The sequence below is a fragment of the Lineus longissimus genome, chromosome 5 (assembly GCF_910592395.1).
Source record: "Lineus longissimus chromosome 5, tnLinLong1.2, whole genome shotgun sequence".
Lineage (NCBI taxonomy): Eukaryota > Metazoa > Nemertea > Pilidiophora > Heteronemertea > Lineidae > Lineus > Lineus longissimus.
The window spans coordinates 17,536,922-17,559,202 of NC_088312.1; the positions used below are offsets into that span (position 1 = coordinate 17,536,922).

A 22,281-nucleotide genomic window follows, 5' to 3' on the forward strand; every position below is an offset into this window, starting at 1 on the left:
GCCAGTGCTCTTATGCAAGGTTTGTCATTCTAAAAGGCCTTAGTCACAGTATATCATTGTTTGTAATACAAAATACATTACGCCTCGTTTTGATCGGAGCGGTCTTGGTATCGTAACCAATGACCGCCTGGGTAGGCATAAAATTCTGAATTTTAGCAGACGAATTATTTTCACCAAGAAGCAACGACTCAGCCCCACAAAACAATGTCAAGAACACGAGATTTTGAAGTATTCCCCGATATTGGGATTTGTGAAGTAGGGAGGACGTCATCTTCACAAGCAACAATATGGCGGAGTTCCGGACACCAGGCTGGATCATTCTTTGACGAAAACGGAACATATATACCTTTCAAATCGTATCTAATTTGTTTAATTTTGAAACCTTTTAGAATAGAAATTAATACCGAGCTGGCGGTCATTGGTTGTATAATCAAGACCGCTCGGGTAGACCGAAAATGCAGTCCAAAACCCGAGGCACTTCGCCGAGGGTTTTGGACGTAATTTGAGGTGTCCACAACTGAATGTTGTAGACCTACTGTAGAAATTACTGCAGTGTGTTTCACCTCATTGACAACTTCACTAGACTCCAAATCTAATTCCCTATTCAACACACTTTGTGAGGGCCAACCATTTTCATTGACACAGTGTAGAAATTCTGGCCCTTCAAGCCAACGGTGACCAGGTCGAATTTCATTGGCCAATAATCCGCGTGAACAATCATCTGCAGGGTTCAATTGACTAGGCACGTGTCGCCACTGAAATGGATTTGTTTCTTGTCTGATTTCAGCTATGCGGTTTGCCACAAATGTTTTGAACCTTTTTGAGTCATTTCTGATACAATGTAGAACAATACTGGAATCAGACCAGAGATAAACAGCAGTCAGCTGAACATCTATCTCTTCACGAATTGTACGAAACAAGCGTACCGCAAGTACAGCAGCCTGCAACTCCAGGCGAGGTAAAGTTAACCTATTCTTCCGCACAGGGGCGACACGTGTCTTAGCCATAATAATAGTACAGTGAACCAATCCCTGGGATGAAATAACCTGCAGATACGCAACAGCACCAAAGGCTTGTTCAGAGGCATCACAGAACACATGAAGATTGAATATCATTGGTATCAAACCATTTGGCCAAAAACATCGCCTCAAACTGAAAAGACGCAAATCTTCAAGCTCTGACAACCATGTTTCCCACTTCAAATACTCATCTAGGGGGAATGGGATCATCCCAATTGAGACCCTTCTCCCATAGACTCTGTAAAAGAATCTTTGCTCTCACAATGAAAGGGGCTAGAAAACCTAATGGGTCAAATACTGTACTGACTATACTCAGTAGGATACGCTTAGTCAGGGTTTCCACAGTTGGTAAGCTCACAGTGTCAAATATGAAAATATCATGCGTCAAATCACAGGCGATTCCTAGAGTTCGAGTAATCACACTACCATCTAAATCTAATTTCAAATGGGTTTTGATACCATCTACACTTGCTACAGCCTCTAACAACTCTGGGCAATTGGAGGCCCATTTGGTAAGTTTGAAGCCACCCCTGCTATTCAAGTCGATCAATTCCAACGCTAGTGATGTAGCTTCCAGAGGGGTACCATCAAACCCTCTAAGCATATCATCAACGTAGTATTGTCTGAGAATTGTTTCCCTAGCTAAACGACTGTACTCTAAGTTGTCAATAGCTACACGTTTCAGAGCATAACTAGCACAACATGGAGAGCACTTTGCTCCAAATATATGGACGCACATTTGGTATTCAGAAGGTGGGTCTGGCGATTCTAAATGGTCTTTCCAGAGGAAGCGAAGAGAGTCCTGATCAGATGTAGGCACACGCACATTATGAAACATGCCTTCGATATCGGCGGCCATGGCTATTACACCCTTACGAAAACGCATCAAAACTCCCGCTAAATTGTTAGTCAAATCTGGCCCCGATATTAACTTAGAATTCAGACTATGTCCACTGTACTTAGCGGCAGCATCAAACACTACACGTAGTTTTTCGGGTTTTCTTGGATTTACAACCCCATGGTGCGGTAGGTAATACGTCTGATCAGATTTCAATTCAGCTTCCTCAGGTGACAAACGACGTGCATGCCCCTTTGCAATGTAGCCATTCATTTCAGTTTCATATCTACTTCTCATGTCATTTCCTTGCCCAGAAATGCGTCAGCTTCGAAAAGTGATTGTCGCACCATGACGCCACTGTACCCACTATCTCGGAGGACTGTTACAGTACGATCGATCCCCCACCAATCCGGTGGTGACAGGCATCTGGATACCATATCCGGAGGTCTTTACCTCAAAGGCTGTCGGCAGGCTGTCGAAAGACTAGCTGGGACATTCGCTCCACCAGTAGAAGTCATGCCAGTGGACACACAGCAAGTCCAAGTTGCACCTGGGACACCTGTCCCCTCCCCACTACCAACTTCTGTAGTTCCTTGGACAAGCGCTGCAGACACCTTGGTCTGAGTACAAGCGCTTGGTCTGAAGACAAGCTCTGCAATACCTGGCTATATGGCCCTTTCTATGACACATATGACAAATCTTGTCCGCAATTAGTATTCAGGCAGTATTTGAAGACCCTTCTGGTCTCCTTCCATCTCGTTTCCCCCCAGAGTTGCCCCATCTCTCACTAATTGGCCTGTTAGTCCTGTCACTACGCACTTCACTGCCGGGTGTAGCCTCCTGGGGTGGTTTGTAGGAGACATTCACGATGTTCCCCCTTGTGCTTCTTGAAACTGGTCCGCAAGTTGGGCCATGTCCGCAACTGACTTTGGTGTCCCCTCCTTCAGGAATAGCCTTAATTCATGGCCGGAGCAGGCCAGCAATTGGCCCCTGACCAATAAGTCAGTCAAAGCTGCATACGATTTTGTTGTCTCAACTGGTTCTGCAGATCAAACTTGAAGATGTGTCTCCCCCTGTCTCAGCACCATACATTCCACACAGGAAGTATCACTCACAGGAAGTACCTCCCCAGACCTACACACACCAATCATGCAAACTATTCATACCACACCACACACTCCACCTCCATCTATCACAATCACACTAAATCATTCACCCAGACATATACACACCCTTGCACACCAATGTCACTTTGTGACACATAGTGCCCACAGACTACCTGCAGTAGAGGGTAATTTTAACAAAATAGCATTCAACTCACGAATTACAATGCAAAATCGATAGAAATGTGTCTTTTTTTTATAATAGAAGTTTTTCTGGCCAAAAGAAGAACAAGTATTGGAAAACAACAAAACAATAATCGTTCCCAAAATCCTAGTAGAATAAATAAAATGGCCAGGGACCTTACCTGTTGTCAATAAAAGGAAGAAAGTATTGTTATGGTACACTGTGTGACCTCTGTGACCTTGGAAATAAGGTCAAGGTCAAAATGTTTCAACCACTATGTTTAGCTTGATCAATTAATTATATATATTTGAAGATCACAGTGATATGAAATGTTTCTTCAGATATGGCCCACATAAAATTTTATGACTTTAACCTCTTCACACCTGAAAAGCTCCCATTGACCTGAATCTTAGTCAACATGCAGAGATGCCTAATATGTGTCTACACATATCAAATTTGAAGAGTCTGGGACAAATACATTCAAGGCGGCCCTCATCCTAGAATAGCACCTACATTGCATCCAAACTTGTCGGAAGGAAGCAGCAGGGTTGAATCTCTTCAGAAAACAAAACAATAGCATTGAGTTCAATTGAATCTTTGTCAAATGCAGAGATGCCTAATATGAATGAATGAATGAATGAAAAGCATTTATAGGCGGCGCCTTTCCATGAGCCTGATCAAGGTGCCACCCCGTTCAAAACCGAAAACATCATTCAGAGAAGTGCTTCTTAAAAAGCCACGTCTTTAGCTGAAGTTTGAAACTGGTGATATTTTGGCATGCCTTGACGTGGCCAGGGAGGGCGTTCCAAAGAACAGGTGCACAAGACGAGAGACTCCGGTCGCCTAGCCGAGTTCGGGTTCTTTTGACGGAGACCCGATCAAGCCCAGAATACCGCGTCTCTCGTCGGCCAGGTGCAGCACTCAAAAACCCATCGAAATATTGTGGTGCAAGACCGCTATAGATCTTATAAGCAGTCAGCGAGATCTTGTACTCGATCCTTGACCTAACAGGGAGCCAGTGCAATTGCCGAAGGGCAGGGGTTATGTGCGCAGATTTCCTAAGACGGAGGACAATCCTGGCAGCCCAGTTCTGAATACGCTGGAGTGGAGCAATGGTACTTTCATGGAGACCATGCAGAATGCCATTATTGCAATCTAACCGGGAGCTGACCAATGCACAAACCAAACGCTCTGCGCTAGCTTGATCGAGGTACTTTCTTACACGACCGATGTTGTAAAGGCTTGCACTAGCTGCCCTGCAGATGGAGGAGACCTGTTTCTTCATGGTCATATTTTTATCCAGCCAAACGCCCAAGTCCTTCACACAATCCGATTCATGAATGTCCTGACCGTCAACCACAATGGACGAAATAGAGCCAGTCCTTCTGGAGGACACAAAGTTTGCCATGTCGGTCTTAGGTGCGTTTAGAGCAAGTTTATTGTCCATTAACCAATCTCCAATGTCACTGATGCAGTCCTCTGCGTGAGAGAGTACCTGAGCACCGTCCTCCTTGTCACCACAGCGAAAGCTGTCCATCAGCTGATTATCATCAGCGTACATCTCAAAGGTGATCCTCTTCTCACGGATCAGGTCACCAAGGGGATGCGTGTATATAGTGAACAGGATAGGTGTCTATACATATCAAATTTGAAGAGTCTGGGACAAATACATTCACTGCTGCCCTCATCCTAGAATAGCACCCTCATTGCAACCAAACTTGGTGAAAGGAAGCAGCAGGTTTGTATCTCCTCAGAAAGCGAAGCAATAGCGTTAGGTTCAATTGATTGATTGATTTGTAGAGACAAATACATTCAAGGCTGCCCCGGTCATCTTAGAAAAGCACCCACATTGCAACCAAACCTGGTGAAAGGAAGCAGCAGGTTTGTATCTCCTCAGAAAGCAAAGCACTAGCATTGAGTTCAATTGATTGAGGAATTAAAGGTTCACCCCCCCCCCCCCCCCACACACACACACGCGCACACACACTCTCTGGACTTCATCCGGTTTTGAAAGAGTCAGTATCGCCCGGTATCGGTGAAATTTTAGAATTTGACTGCTATTACCTTGGAATTTAGGTCAAGGTCAAATTCATTCCAGCAAAATGTTAAGCTTAATGTTCAGATTAATCAATGACATACATTTGAAGGTCACACAAAGATCGTTTCTTGTTATATGACCTCCCTTGGATTTTACTTGATAATTGACTACACTGCTGGTAGCGTAGATTTGGCTCTAGATTTGTGGAGCATAAGTTGTGATTTGTGTATCACTCTCCTGCTGATTGAAACAAGAGATCAGTGTTTCACTTTAAAGATACCATACGCACGACATCCCGTGATTTTTTGCCTGTGAGCAATAATTCAACCTCAAGTTATCATTTATAAACTTCCAGCCATTGGAATTGCTGTGGAAATCCCTGGAAGAATGGTTATGCATCATTCAGACAGAAATCAACAAAATTGAATACCAGCAAAAGGAAACAAAGGCCATGGCAGAAGACAATGGAACAGAATCAAACACGGGTGAGCCCACAGATACGAGCCTTGAGGAAGAAGATAGCCTGGTGACAAACATTGGAGCAGAGGGGGGTGATGCAGCAGAATCGACAGCTTCAGATGACTTACAATCTTCATTGCTTGGTGGTCATGACCAAGGACTTGGAGGCATTCTAACACCAACGAGATTATCTTGCAAGAAGGCTGCTCATGACATCATCAGTACCACTGCACCTAGAATATGTGCTGTAATACAAGCCTTCTATATGAGCTGTTCATGTCAGATACAACAACAGTGAGTATTCCTTTTTTCCAGCAAAACTTTATTTGCATTCCTTTATGTCTCTAGGTCATAACTTGTTATTTCCAAATTTGCATGCCCCTGACCTCCATATATAAGGTTTGGGAGAATATGGTCAGAAAATTTTGGTTGATGCATCCCATGAAGCCATGGCACGGTGCATGGTGTGAACAAATATTAAAGGTACAGAGATTATTGTTAGCGGTTGCAACCATTAGTTGATTAGATTATTGTATAGTTTACAACAGCATCGATTAATTCCCCACAGCTTTCTGTATTGACACTTATTTCGGCTGTTTAACTGATTTCGGCCATTTCCTTTCGGCTTTATAAGTCGCTTCAGAACGCCAGTGGGTTCTATCATACATGTATTGACACACAAGGCTTGGTAGATTACATTTGATATCTGGTGAATTCCCGAAAATAATGTTGTTCTGCCATTTGTAACCTGATGTCATTCTGACATCAAGCTGATATTATTAGAATGACATTACCAAATGTATTTATGATGATTTATTAATTCAAACATATAATGAAAGAAAAAAACATGTATTTCCAAAACATGTCAGTAAAACAATAGATATTGATTGATGTCATAATGACATTTAAAAATCAATTGATGGGTAGTTGAGGTGTGGTCTAGGTTTGAGGGAAAATTAGACCTGTTTATAATTCACAGTGTTCCAACAGCAGCAACCATCGTCCTTTTATCTGTGTAAATAATTTATAGCAAAAACGGCATTAGCATGCAATGAGAGTGAAAAATAAGGAAATCTTTAATTTCCAAAATACATCAAGGGGTAGAGCAGAGCGGGGCATGATTGACCCACCCCTACACCACCACACACACACACACCCCTGCATACAGACCCCTGCTGCCAGTGTGGAAAACAACTTCTACTTAGTAAAACTTGGGTGGCCTTTTGTCAAAACGACCGTCGCTGTGTTCTCATGGACGAGCTCTATTCGAATATTAGAATGCCAACATAACTCCTTCCCCACGCATTCTTCAAAATACCCAAAAAAGGAGAGAGGGTTAAATTCCCTTTTCCATTCATTCTGTCACATCTACCCAATGCCAACAATAACCATTGTGTCTCATCCAAGGGTGGCCTTATCTGAGATTGCATTGTTTGCTATAACCAGAAAATAAACCCCTACTTCTACGTCATTTCCTTCTAACTTTCGGTAGCAAAATTCCCGAATGGTTAAGGTGTGTTCAGGGTTTTTATGCCCCCGCCGATGCGTAAAGCATTGCGGAGGCATTTTGTTTTACCGATGTCTGTCAGCCGTGAAGCGTTAAGACGTTAGGCGTCAGGCGTATGTAAACTTTTCGTTTCCGCTCATTTTAAGGAGAACGCTTATAGCGATAACCACGAAACTTTTTTTGTGGGTTGTCATTTACTAAAGGAAAGTTCCTTTCAAAAACGGGCTTGTTCTGATTCTCATTGTGGCCTCCAGGGCGGCGTGCTTGAAATTGGTTTCCGTCAATTTCGAGGAGAACTGTTTTTCCGATCAAATTCATTTTTGGTATGTATGTTAGAGGGTGACTAGAGGAATGTTTCTCTCGAAAACAGCCTCGTCCTAATGGTCAATATGGCCACCAGGGCGGCGTGCTTGAAATCGGTTTCCGTCAATTTCGAGGAGAACTGTTCATCAGATCAAATTCATTTTTGGTATGTACGTTAGGGGTGAGTAGAGGAAGGTTCCTTTCGAAAACAGGCTCATTCCGATTGTCAATATGGCCACCAGGGCGGCGTGCTTGAAATCCGTTTCCGCAACTTTTCTAGGAGAACCGTTCGTCAGATCAAATTCATTTTTGGTATGTATGTTAGGGGTGAGTAGAGAAAGGTTCCTTTCGAAAACTGGCGTGTTCCGATTGTCAATATGGCTTGAAATCGGTGTCCGTCAATTTCGAGGAGAACCGTTCGTCCGATCAAATTTATTTTTAGCTCAGCTGACTAAGTCAGCCGAGCTTGTCAAAAAAGTTGTTCAGTGGCGTCCGTCTGTCCATCCATCCATCCATCCATCCATCCATCCATCCATCCATCCGTCCATCCGTCCATCCGTCCATCCGTCCATCCGTCCATCCGTCCATCCGTCCATCCGTCCATCCGTCCATCCGTCCATCCGTCCATCCGTTAAACCCATGGTGCACATTTTGTAACCGTAAGACCTAGAGACTTCAATTTTGCATTTCTGGATACTTCTGGTCAAACTCTACTTTCAAAACAATTCGACCTACTTCCTGCGAGCGAGAGTGCATGAAGGAAACTGGCCTATATCGGCCTAGGAGCAGCCGAATTAGTCGAAATATGCTCTTATATTAAGATAAAATTCTTGAAAATCTATTTTATTGAGAAAAAGTTCAAAATTTTAACAGGAGAGGGTGCTACCTGCCTTTTAATTATTTCTGCCGATTCAAATTCCCGCCCGATGACGTCAGCCATCAATGAAGTCTCCTATTTGCCAGTTCTCAAAACATGGCAGCTACACAACAAAAGCAGTAGCTCCAGGAATAAATCACTGTTCACTTCAGCTTCGTAATCGATTGTACCCCCACTTTATTGTGTTTTGTGTGGTGTTCCTATTCAATCAACGATGTAAGGCCTTATTGTGTTGGTTTTAATTGAGAAGGTGCATTATAAGCGGCGTACGAAATACCGAAGCGGAGACAAAATGGCGGCATGTTGTTTACGCCATGTGCAATAATCTTGGAGCTCAATGACACTCAAGTACCCAATTTTCTGCTTAAAAAGGAGTCTGGTAGGCGATATTATCACTAGTTCGTTTCAGTGGTAGTCATAAGGTCTTAAGGGACTACTTTCAGAAATTAGTTCTTGAAAATTTGGCCACATTTCTGTGAAAACGATATCGGAAGTGCATGCTCTGTTCGCGATGACATCGCCGATGTATTTTGAAGTGGAGAATTCCCACAGTATGTGCAGTGAATCGGCATGATTATGTTCGCCTATTAAGTTTTAGTTCTACGATTCTTTCATGAGTAAAAAGTAGACATTCTAAGCAATACAATAATGTCACTCCCATAAAAATTGATTGGAAATTGAGGGAGCTACGGCATTCTGTTCGGCAACTGGCAGCGCTGAAAAAATACATTGCATACTGTACAATACCAAATGGCACATTTTAAAAAGCGCTCATTGGACAACGTTGGGAATCACCAGAAATGACGTCATCGCTGGTCTAAATAGAAAACTACGGTGGCGCAGTAGAGCACAAGAAAAGGTTTAGCATTAACTTCGTCATGCAAGCTTCAGCAACAAAACGATTTCTCATGAATGATTTATTTGATCATCATCAGCTTGTTTCCCCTGATAGATAAAAAATGATTTACAATTTCCATCAAAGTTTTCTATTTTGTGTATAGTCACATGTTATTTAACTGGCAAGGAGCCAAGCAGTTTTGAATATTCGCGGGAAAATACTTCGTACTTGTAAACGAGGCTATGACAATGGGTATCCTCATTCATGGCATAAACTTCATGTTTCGGTAAATATTTTCATACGATGATTTCACCCGAATTATGGTCAGGATTGAGGAATGAACAGTGGCATAATTATGTCAACCAAAAACATTGGTACCATAGTGAACGCAAAAGGATATCAAATACCATGGAGCATGCCATTTTCATGCATAATGAACTAAACACCGGGAAGATATTAATGATGTTAACTCAGCTGAGCGCCAGGCCCTTGGGCCTCTTGTTAGTATTTGCGTTGGCGGTGACGGGAAGAAGGTTCCTTTCGAAAACTGGCTTGTTGCGATTGTCAATATGAACCATTTTTCTGATCAAATTCATTTTTGTGCCCCTGCCAATTCGTAATGCATTGCGGAGGCAAATGTTTTACCAATGTCCATTCGTCCCGTCCGTGCGTCCGTCTGTCTGCATCCATTAGCCATCTGTAAATTTTTCGTTTCCGCTCATTTTAATGAGAACGCTTTGGGTAATAACCATGTAACTTTTTATGCGGGTAGAAAAAGATAACGTGTACATCGGGCATTACAGACCAATAACTCTTTCCCGATGTCAACTAAACCCAGTCAGCTATGACACCAGCTGCCCGGCATTGTCTGAAAAACACTTCACTTTCCTAATACACCAACTGAATGTGCTCACAGGGACATATGCCACGCCCTGCATTGCTCTTGTTTCATTTGACCTACTTTTCAGGGGTTGCAGTGGTCGAAGTTTGTTGTCATCGTCCATTGTCCATTAGCTGGCATATTTTTGAACTGCTGGGGCTATGGACTTGAAACTTTGTACACACCACTATAGATCGATGCACTTGATTGGGAACAACATTTACGAAGTAGTTGCGTCAAGTCACGTTACAATAATGTAAAAGTGCATGGTGATATGACGACGGCCAACACCACGTTATGCTAATGTTATTCCCAATCAAGTGCATGGATCTATAGGCATGATCTCAAATTTCAGTCTGATCTGAATATTTGCTTGCTTGGCCACCAGGCAGCAATTTTTGGAAATGGAGTAAATGCTCTAGGTCTTATAACAAAAGTTCAGAATCTCACCAAATTTCAATGGTATGTTTGATTTTTAATCTAGCGTGGGTACCTGTACATCCTACGAGTTTTTGCTTTCACATTCTTTTCAATTTCGCTATTTTGGTTCCCATAGATCTTGTTTTCACCTACCAAGAGTTCAACACGGTTGTAATTGTTAACTACAGGGGCAACAGTAGCACAGTGGAACAGTTGAAGAACTTCACACATCGCTGTAGGCAATTGATGTCAGATAAGCACCCAGACAAGTTGGGAAAAAGGCAAAAATCTTGTTTCTTAACTGCAAAGGCTATGAACTTGAAACCCCCAAGGTCAGGTAGCTATAAATAGTTTCCGTGGAATCATACACCTTGCAACCCCTAACCGTAGTTCCTGAAAATGTTGGATTTCCTGCTGCCTATTATATCTAGCACTGAAGTAGTACATGTTAGAGTTGGGACATGTCATGCAGAGTGTCTGAAACTTGGTGCACTGTTCAATAGATTGGTATAAAGAATGAAGACATTAGCGTAATGACGTAAACGTTCGCTGGATTTGAGTGTGTTTTGGCCGGTTGATCAGCTGTTGCACTGTCACAAATGGTGACGAGAGAGCTGTTTGAAACAACAGTACGTCATTGGTATTTTTGACACATATCCAGTAAGCCCAGCATCAAAATCGTCCGTTTTCATCACGTTTGGTATCCTATAGCTACGAAGGTGTCTTTTTAGAGAATCTTGTCAGATTTCCCACACATTTTACTGAGATATACCTAGATTGTCGCAAAAGCAACTGTATGCAACAATCTTGGCATCCAGGCTCCATATTCATAAAAGCCATATTCATAAAAGCCTAGTTGGCAAAATTTTGGACTATATCTGCCAACTAAGCATAGTTGGATACTAAGTGTTATTCATAAAACCCTGCTAAGCTTATTTTTTGTGCTAAGTTGTCTGCTAACATTAGTGGTACTCTAGGGTACCTCTAAGTCACTAGTTGGCAACTAATTTTGTCAATTCTTCATTGGATTCCGAGGCAAGATGAATTCTGGAGCTGGCAAAGTTGCATGGTGTGATGAGAAGATAATAGGATATTCTGAAACATACTTAATTTAATTTTTGTGATTCATCAAAATGTCAACAAAAAAAATTTATCATTTTATATTTTCAAGATTTTTCAGTGCAACCATGTTCTGTTCATTCCCCCTTGACATATTCCATATTTTGAGTGTTATCACATTTTGTAATCTTGAAATTTTAAAGCGAATTAGAATATTATCGTAATCATACTAGTTTTGATATGTTTCTGCCTCTACAGGTGATATTTTGATTTGATGTTTTATGTGTACTCATACCCCCACTAGTACTCAATGACATTGAAAAATCCTAAAATATCAAAGAATATCAAAATATTGATAATTTCGATACAATATCACGATAATTAAATGAGAATTTCTTTTCACTGAAATTATTAGAAGTAACTCTAGTTTCCAACAAAACTCAAAAACGTGGGCAAAGCAGAATTTAAACAACCGGGTATATCTTTTTTTATTTTGGGGCCTTTTTTAATATTCAAAATCAAACTATCAAAACCCTGTATATTAAAAAAATGCCAATAGGTAAATGATATACATTCCAACCATACGCCTCAAACGGAATCAAAATCGGCCCATCTAGTGCGGAGTTACAAATTATTTTAGGTGTTGATATTGAGTCGAAAGGCACACATACAATGCACACATGCCATCCCCTGTTGAAAGTGAAACTAACACATCTTGTGGTATGTGGTTTGGGAAAAGGCCAAGGGTCCAACTAACAACTTACAGAATCTTAGTTGACAACTACCTGGCAATGTGCTTAGCAGGGTTTTATGAATAGGAAAAAAGCAGCATACTATGAAGCAGCCAACTAGGCACTTGGCAGTCTGTTAAGGCCTAGTTGGCTGCTAGTTTAGCAGGGTTTTATGAATATGGGCCCTGCTTCCTTGAAATGTTAGTAGGAATTTACAACTTGAGCGTCAAGGGGCACCTGTTTTTGTTGCAGTCTCTCCAAAACGTGGACACTGTTACACAACAAGACCTGAATTGCCTTGCCCATGGCCTTATCAAATTGTATTTCAATATGATATATCTGGAATACATGGATGCTTTTCAATCAGAAAATGTCTTATTTACAGTATGTAACAAACGTTGAACGTGGTATTCTGAACAGTTGTGGCGTTCTTTATATTTCGGCTTATGGGATGCTGAAAATGACAAAATTTCAGCAAAATGTCATCAGTCTGATATTTCAAGATGGTGGGTCAAGCCTTTCCTTTTGTAGAAACTTGTCTTGTGGGGTATCAGGAGACTTGTGGGAAGCTGAACTTTGGTGTCCATCGTCGTCTGTTAGCGGAGCACGTTTCGTCAACACTAGGGCTAGATGGCTAAAACTTGGTGTGATGCCGGTGGTAACTTTGGGCAATATGCCCAGAAGTATTTTTCTTCTTCGCGATATGACCTACTTTCTGGCCTCTAGGCGGCCATCCTAGAAATTTTTTTTCCTTTTTGGCTCGGGGTGAGTCTCAACAACACCGCAGTGTCCATCGTCCGTCGTCGTCGTCGTCGTCGCCGTCGTATCCAATTTAAAAAACATTAGCCCGTTTCTTAACTGCTAAGGCTATGGACTCAAAACTTTGTATGCATGACCCCACTAGGTCAGATGACCTTTGACACTGAATTTTGGTCCGGTCTGATTCTTGACTTGGTCACCAGGGGGCCAAAACTGAAAACATAAATAGTGTGATATCTCACTTACTTGTGATCTGTTTTTGACGCAATTTTTATTGTAGGTACTCCTAGCAAGTATATATCATATATCATACGTGTTTTTGACTTGACGTACTTTTCAAGGTCACAGAGGTCAAATGGTGTAAATTGTCCGTTTGAGTGTAACTATGGTCTCATTAGGGAGGTTTTTTTTCATGCGCGCCCCCCCCCCCCCTCACCGTAGTTCCTAAAATCATTGATTTCTCGGTCCTCAGTCTGTCAGTGTTGATTCAGCAGTTGTTTTGGCAAAGACATGTTTTTTTGGAGTTTCTGAAACCTAGAGCGCTACTCAATAGGCGGCTAACAAGAAACTATGCATTTACTGTTGTTGCCGACGTATGTGTACACTGAACTTGGGATGTGCGTTGGCCCTGTGTTGAAATGCCGTCCAGTGCCAGTTAGTACGTTTTTCGCTGATTTGTGCAAAATTCAACATATCTCAATGGTTGACCCTCGGTTTTTTTTTTATTTTTGTGTAGCGTAACCAACTGTCTTTCATGGAAGAATGGTCACTGTAAGAATTATTCAGGAAGAAATGTATAATATTTGGGTTTTTTCGTGATTGTCCAGCCTCATTGGCGATATTGCCATTTGGATGGTGAACAGAGCTAGGAGCAAATGCGACGCTTATGATTTATTTAAAGAAACAAAATGCCTGATTTAACATCCTGCAGAATCGGGGGAATTGTGCGTTTCCAGTGATATATGACACAAATGGGTTGTCCTCATGCATTCACTTTGGAAACGCGTTTTAAAATAGATGTTACGTCCTGTTGATGGGGCACGTCATCATCGCGTACATTTGGGAAAAACTTCCTAACGAGACCTTAAGACGTAATGACGACATTTTTATGAGCTCAGAAACTATTAACTTCAACTTAACCACGTAGCCATGAATAATTTGAATAATTTCCAACAGAAATGTATATGAAATATGCAATATTGGTGAACAGAGTGCCGTTTGAAACAACAGTGCATCATCGTTTTCTTCCAATGCATTTCCAGTAGGCCCGAAGTGAAACTCGGCCCTTTTCATCAAATTTGGTATCTCATGACAACGGAGGTGTCCTCTTAGAGAATCCAGTCAGACCTTTTGCACATATTACAAAGAAATGCCTTGACTACCTGAAAATACAATCTGTTCGGCATTCCAAAGGTCAGTTTTGCTTGCAGCGCGAATGGAAAATGACCAGTTGAGCTTAAAGGGGTACCTGTTTTAAGTGCAGTTTCCGCCAAATGTGAACACTGCAGTGGCACAAGGCATGAATTGCCTTGCCCAAGGACTAAACAAATATGCTTCTATATGATATATGTTGAATATATGAATAGCTTGATGCTTTCTGGATAAGAATATGCATGATTTGCATTATGTGATTGACCTTTTGAGGAAACCTGTGTTGTTGGGTATCAGGAGACTTGTAGGAGGCTGCAGTTTTATCATATGTTAAAAAAAGGCTGTCAGGGTAATGTCAACCTTACCTTAAGGTCTCATTAGGGAGTTGTTTTTAGCTCAGCTGACAAAGTCAGCGGAGCTAGTAGAATAGCTGTTCAAATGGTGTCCGTCCTGCAATCCATCCATCCATCCATCCATCCATCCATCTAGGGACCCATCTGTGGACAAAATTGGACATTTCGTTGACGGTGCTAAATTAGGAGTTGCCCAAGGTGAACTCAAAACACGAAAAATCAGCGCGATCCGACCTGTATTAAGAGAATGAGGTCATTTCGCATTTAGATTTCTTTCCCTTTTTACCTCGGTCCACAGAGCAAATATTGTTTTCAAATGTGGCTGAATATTTTTTAATATTTTTTCATTTTTTACTTTTAATGGAATTAATATAGTTTTCACCGCCAGTTGGCGCTGCAGGCACATTGACTGAATTTCGGCGATTTCAAATTTGGCGGTGGCTCAACTTTTTGCAAGCAGTGCCGCTGATTGGCCGATCGATAGAAGAGATGCCACCATTTAAAAATGGCGGTAGTCGCTGCTTCAATGAAGATGAGTGAACTTTCTCATGTTCAATCGGTTGATACTCTTTTAGGGTCATTCCATGCCATTCCACTCAATTTTTCGCCGACCCCCCTCTGATTTTGGTTTAATTTTGCACACTTGTGGGCACCGCTAAGAAATGGCCACATGCCAAATTATAGCTTCATCCGTCTTTTTTTCACGGCTCTAGAGCATTTTGAAAATCTGACTGTTTTGGCCTAATTTTGCAACCCCGCATCGGAAATCGGACCATAGTCCCTACTCCTGGACCCGAGAAGCATAAATTTAGTATCACTGGAAAGGGTAGGGAATACCCATTCCATTGATATGTAACACGATGACCTTTCAAGGTCATCCACTTTTCAAGGTCATTTGATGTGACCTGACATTTGACCTACTTTTTCGGGGCATGAGTATCAATCGATTTTTTGCAAACGTTAGGAAGTTTTAGCCAATGATGTGGTCAACGTGTCCACAAAGTTTCATAATGGGGAATTCAGTGGTTTTGGAGATATTCAAGAATGATTTGAAGGCATTGCATCATTTCCAGGAAATGCAGATTCCCCGAACCATTTATACCTGGTATTGCACCATATCTTTATGTTCATTGTGCTTACATCACAGTGCTGTGTCAGAAGGAGAATATGTCTTTCCCAAATGAGAAATCCTGCTCCATAGGAACCTATCTTAAAGACGATTGTCGTGCCCGGTCTTCGGACATCTTTCGTTCTCTGGATAAGAATCAACTGGAAATACTGCATCTTCGATGTGATATAAGTGCCGGTATTACATTGACGTCTGCATGTAATCATCACTATGACAAGTACTTAAGGCTTTATTCATGCAATGAAAACAAGTGCATGGACCCTTTTGCGATACATCCAGAGAAGGCTGTGAAACGGGGATTACGTGAAATTAGTCTAGAGTTTTCAAAACTCCATCCTAATCCAAGACTGATACCCGGCAAGAAACTTTGCAGAGACTGTCGCACTGAGGTGCCAAAACGTGACAGGCCTACAACATCGAATGCGGATACTGATGGTGATACCAATGGTTCAGAGCAAGAGAGCGGTAGTAGCACACAAGGTAAAGTACATTTAGGCATTACAATGTATATTCTTCATTGAGTTGTAATGTAGGAGGAAACCAGGACACCCTCAGAAAATGTAGGCCTACAACCGCACCCTGTAACCGCATGAAGGACATGGCGAACTGCAGTGTTATGTAAACTTGAAACACAAAACATTTTGTTTCAACCGCGTGCGTGAAAATCTGATGCTTGCTAGTAGAAGAATTTCTACCACATTGGGCTTTATCGTAGCTATTTCAATTCGAACTTGTAGCACTTGTTGAGCACTGCACGGAGTCCAGAAGTTACGTTCAACGGGCAGGATCTATAACTAATGTACATTATTTTTCAGGTGAAGGAAATTCCGAGATAGAAGATCCAACTATTATGCCTACAGCCAGCACGTCAATGATAGAAACATTCGCTCTGCCATCAGTCAACGAAACATTCTCGGTTTTAGGGAAGACGCCCTTGGATCCCAAAAGGATAAAGCTCCAAGGATACGGTAAACAAAAGCTGGAGCAGCTACAGGCAGGAGTGTGTGATGTCTTCAAAATGAATCCAGACCAGGACGATTATGATACGATTGTCAGTCAATTGAAAGAAAAATTTCCAAATGTTACACGGAGTGAGAAAATATGCATTCTCACACTTTTACCCAAAACGTGGAGCATAAAGCGAATTGAACAGGAATTCAATGTTACGAATTGGATGGCGAGAACGGCAAAAAGGCTCCAGGAGGAACACGGAATAATGGCTTCGCCGAATCCAAAACTCGGGAGTAAACTTGGGGACGATGTGATCCAGGTTATTCGTGAGTTTTATTTATCAGACACCGTCAGCCGTGTTATGCCAGGGAAGAAGGACTTTAAGTCAATATATTCAAAGGAAGAGGGGAGAAGGATACATGTTCAGAAACGTCTCGTTTTGTGTAACCTTAAGGAAGCTTACATATTATTCAAATCAGAAAATCCCGGGATTCAAGTCGGACTTTCAAAATTCGCGGAACATAGGCCAAAACAATGTGTTTTAGCTGGAGCATCAGGAACACATAATGTGTGTGTGTGTACGATTCATCAGAATTGTAAGTTAATGTTGAGCGCTGTTGGGGAAAAAACATACCATAACTTGCTCGCTGAGATGTCTTGTAACCCTGGTAAACCAGAGTGCTTTTTGGGCGAATGCAAATTTTGTCCGGGGGTTATTGGCATGAAAGAGAGATAATTGGAGGAACTTGAAGAAAAGGGTGTGGATAGAGTGACTTATAAACAATGGGTTTCCACGGACAGGTGTGACCTCATAACGATTGAAAGTGACATTGATGACTTCTGTGAAACTCTCTGTGAAAAACTTCTGCGTCTACGACCCCACGATTTCATAGCCAAGCAGCAGGCAGACTTTTTGGTCAAGGTTAAGGAGCAATAAGGCAACGATGAGGTTCTCGTTCTTAGTGACTTTAGCGAGAACTATGCGTTTGTGGTGCAGGATGCCGCACAAGGATACTACTGGGCAAATGAACAGGTGACGCTACACCCTTCAGTGGTTTATTACAAGACAAATGACATTATTCACTCTATCAGTTGTGTGATGATATCTGACTGTCTGACTCACGACACAGTGGCTGTAAGTTTTTTTCAGAAACAGTTAATGCAGGTTATAAAATCGAAGGTCACCCCTAAAAAGGTTGTATATTTTTCAGACGGTTCGGCCGCTCAGTACAAGAATAGAAAGAATTTTGTCAATCTATACTTTCATGAGGACGACTTTGGTATGCCAGCGGAATGGCATTTTTTCGCAACTGCACATGGAAAAGGCCCATGTGATGGAGTAGGTGGTACTATAAAGATACTTGCATCTAGGGCAAGTCTTCAAAGACCTATTGACTGCCAGATTAAGACACCACAACATCTCTTTGAATGGGCTAATGACAGCCTTCCAGGTATCATTTCCATATGGTGTCCAAAGGATGACATTTCCGAGCATGAGGTTTGGTTAAAAACAAGACTTGGGGATGCGATCACAATAACAGGAACGCAGAAATTGCATTCTTTCTATCCAGCAGATGAACCAAACAAACTTTCCGTGAAACGCTATTCAAATGCATCCGAAACTAGTAAAGTCAAAGTTCTAAAGGTCAACAAATAGTTTGTTAGCGTACTTGTGATATTGCTTTTTTCCTTTGGACAACAGCAATGCTAAATCAATGTGAAATACTGTCAAAATGCGTTCTTTCCACTAGGACAAAAGTAAGGGAAGGCTCTCAGTGGCCATACCAAATGCACTGAGCCTGCTCGGTCCTTGTCTAGTATTTCAATGGTGCAGGTTACTGAGACACTGTTTATAGCAAGATCTTTGCACAAATAGTGTATAGTGTAATAAATTGTGTTGGTGAATTATGTGTGTGCAAGGTTTTTTTTTCCTTTGAAGGCCACTCATTCATGCAGTTTTCCTTGAATATCTCCAAAACTACTGAATTCCCCATTATGAAACTTTGTGGCCACATTGACCACATCATTGGCTAAAACTTCCTAAAGTTTGAAAAAAATCGATCGATACTCATACCCTAAAAAAGTACGTCAAATGTCAAGGTCACATCAAATGACCTGGAAAAGTGGATGACCTTGGAAGGTCATCGTGTCACATATCAGTTGAAAGGGTATTGCCTACCCTTTCCAATGATACCAAATTCATGCTTCTCGGGTCCAGGAGTAGGGAGTATGGTCCGATTTCCAATGCGGGGTTGCAAAATTAAGCCAAAACAGTCAGATTTTCAAAATGCTCTAGAGCCGTGAAAAAAAGACGGATGAAGCTATAATTTGGCATGTGGCCATTTCTTAGGGGTGCCCACAAGTGTGCAAAATTAAACCAAAATCAGAGGGGGGTCGGCGAAAAATTGAGTGGAATGGCATGGAATGACCCTTTAATCAACATGACCATGTACCTGAAATTTGTTTAGGTACTGAAAAGAGTCTCTATAATTCAGATTTATCGATAGTTTTTTATAATATTGCGGAAATTTTGTGCACAAATTAGCGAAAGTTGGTGCTCGTCTCATGTCATTTTAGAGCGAGAAATTTGTTTCCGTCGATCTCTACCACTGAAAAATTGCTTGCATAGCTTCGAATTTTTGTGAAAATAAGTATCTGAACTTGGTTTCAAATAGTCTATAGAGTTACCTTTGTGGTGATACATATGGTATGTGATAAATATTTGTAGAATTTGTGAAATTCGGTTTTCAAACGTGCCGATGAAGCAAGCGATCTCGCGTGAATTTTGCAAGACCTGATATGTCGACCGGGTGTCAAAAATCACTCGCCTAAATTCAATTCAAAGATCAAAAATAATATCTGAACTTAGTTTCAAATAGCCTACGCAATTATCATTTCGGTGATATATAATGCATGCATGTAATAATTGATTAATCTGCCTAAAACGCGCAATTAAAACGGCGAAAGATCGTGATAAACACTCGGGTGGCGGTCGCACTAAATTACGGGGCAACTCGGCCTATTACCAACTCGGCCCACAACTCGGCCTGGGTTATGTGGGATGTGAGAACTCTTGTTGACAACTTTATGACTAGGGATGCACGTGACATACATGTGGACGCTTTATCTGATGAATTCACAAACATACTTTTTGTGGCTGGACAGAAGTCTTTAAAGATTAAGTATGCAAACCATCCGGCAAAGAAAGCCAAAAAACTGAAAAATAAACCTTGGTTCTGTAATAATCTCAAGCTTCAAAAACGAGAGCTGAACAAGCTGGGTAGAAAATTAACAGAAAATCCACATGATCCTAACATACGGTCTAATTATTTTTCATCGCTGAAGAGATTCAAAAAATCTACTAAAGCTGCAAAAAAGAGCTTTGAGAACAGCTTTCTGGAAAAACTTAATGACGCTGACAGTCGGGACCAAAACCAATTTTGGAAAATTCTGAAAGAAATCAACAAGAGCCCAAACACACCAGTCGGCAATCAGATTACAGCTGATAGCTGGCATAGTTACTTTTCGTCCCTTCTAGTGAAAAATGATGGAAATGAAAAAGATAACGATTTTTTTGCAGAAACAAAAAAGAAACTTCAGCAGCAAAAGGGTCAGTTAGACTACTTTATATGTTTCAAAGAGGTGAAGACTGCAATTAGAAAACTATCAAATGGCAAAGCGTGTGGTGAAGACATGATTCTAAATGAAATGTTAAAAAATGGAATTGACTTTTTAGCACCTGCAATGGTCAAACTGTTCAACAAGGTTTTAGATACGGGCTCCTTTCCTGTTGCATGGAATACGGGTATTTTGTGTCCTATATATAAGAAAGGTGATACTAAAGAGTGTAATAACTACAGAGGTATATGCCTGACAAGTTGCCTTGGCAAGGTTTTTATAATAGCATCATGGCCACCAGGCTACTGAAACTGAATGAGACATCACCTCTTATCAGGAATAACCAAGCTGGCTTCAGGCCATCATTTCGCACAACTGAGCTTATACACACCTTGCGCAGTTTGCTACATAAATATGTAAAAACTGGTAAAAAGATACTCTTTTCTTGCTTTATAGACTTCAGGAAAGCTTTTGACAAGATTGATAGAAAAATACTACTCACCAAATTATTGAAAAAAGGGATAAATGGAAAATACTTTGAAGTCATTGAATCAATGTATGATAATACTATGTATAAAGTTAGAACAGATGCAGGTTACTCTAAGTCGATCAAAGGTAACATCGGTATAAAACAGGGAGACAACCTTAGCCCTCTCTTATTTGATATTTTCATTGATGATATCTGTGATGTATTCACTCCTGAATGTGACCCTGTAAAGCTATGTGACGCTGTATTCAATTGTCTGTTATATGCTGATGATCTTCTACTTGTATCGGAAAGTGAGAAAGGGCTGCAGAAATGTCTGGATGGGTTAAGTCAGTTCTGTGTCCAATCCAAACTAGAGGTCAATCTTGACAAAAGCAAAATCATGATATTCAGTCCATCAGGGAAAATTAAATCAAATGTGAAGTTTTCTGTGTACGGTAAAGTACTTGATCTAGTACAGGAGTATAAATACTTAGGTATTACCTTCAGTAGCAATGGGTCTTTTTCAATAAATATCAAGGAGCTTTACACTAAAGCTTGTAGAGTCTATTTTAAAATCAGAGCAGAGCTCTTAAGAGAAAACATCCTATACCCAGAAATAATTATGAAACTCTTTAATGCTATTGTAAAGCCAATTCTAACTTATGGATGTGAGGTTTAGGGGGCTGATTGCCTAAAGCTACTGAAAAATCCACAAACATCGAAAATTGATAAATACCCTTTTCAGATGTTACAAAATAGAATGTGTAAGCACATTTTATCGGTGGGCAAGTGTACCTCGAATATTGCCTCAAGATGTGAACTTGGGCTCTATCCCATTATTTATGATATTTTAAAATCAACACTGGGTCACTGGTCTTGGTTAAAATCACTTCCAGATGACAGAATTATAAAACAAGCGTACATGTGGGAGCTAGAACAACTGAAGCGATGTCCCTCTGGGTCAAAACACCTATGGACCTATAACATTAAAGAAATTTTAACTGACTCTAGCTTTGGAGGGCAATGGGAAGCACAATCATAACTATTGAAACAAAATGTTATTAAGAAAATACAAGAACATTATAGAAAGAAATATAACGAGTCCATTCCATCACAAATAGAAAACTATTCTTAATTAAGAACTTATAAGCATATGTATAATGGAAACCAAATACAACCATATTTGAAAAAGGGGACGCGAAGTAAATACCACTACTTGTTTTCATCTTTGAGGCTAAGTAGCCATAAGCTCCAAATCCAGAAGTATTAAGGTAGCAGGAAGGGTTGGGCGTTTGTGGTTTCTGAGTCTGAGTGGGTTGGTGTCTGTTGACTGTGCTTTAAGAGAGACTAGGCATGGCGCCAGTCTCTCTTAAAG

General features: G+C 41.0%; 3 protein-coding genes across 3 annotated transcripts in view; 1 reads left to right on the forward strand and 2 right to left on the reverse strand.

Annotated features, from left to right (window-relative positions):
• Nucleotides 1–1,206: 1,206 nt before the first annotated feature.
• Nucleotides 1,207–1,878, reverse strand: LOC135488572 (uncharacterized). Its single transcript, XM_064773212.1, has one exon. It carries the CDS (start codon nucleotides 1,876–1,878, stop codon nucleotides 1,207–1,209), a length of 672 nt encoding a protein of 223 aa, XP_064629282.1.
• Nucleotides 1,879–3,853: 1,975 nt separating this feature from the next.
• On the reverse strand, nucleotides 3,854–4,705 carry LOC135488573 (uncharacterized). The gene has a single exon (XM_064773214.1). It carries the CDS (start codon nucleotides 4,703–4,705, stop codon nucleotides 3,854–3,856), a length of 852 nt encoding a protein of 283 aa, XP_064629284.1.
• An 848-nt stretch (nucleotides 4,706–5,553) lies between these two features.
• LOC135487857 (E3 ubiquitin-protein ligase HACE1-like) overlaps nucleotides 5,554–22,281 on the forward strand; it is a 156,857-nt gene continuing 140,129 nt past the window's right edge. Inside the window, exon 1 of the mRNA XM_064771980.1 lies at nucleotides 5,554–5,935. Within this exon, the coding sequence (XP_064628050.1) occupies nucleotides 5,634–5,935 (302 nt within the window). The 5' untranslated portion in view covers nucleotides 5,554–5,633. The remainder of the gene's footprint in view (nucleotides 5,936–22,281) is intronic.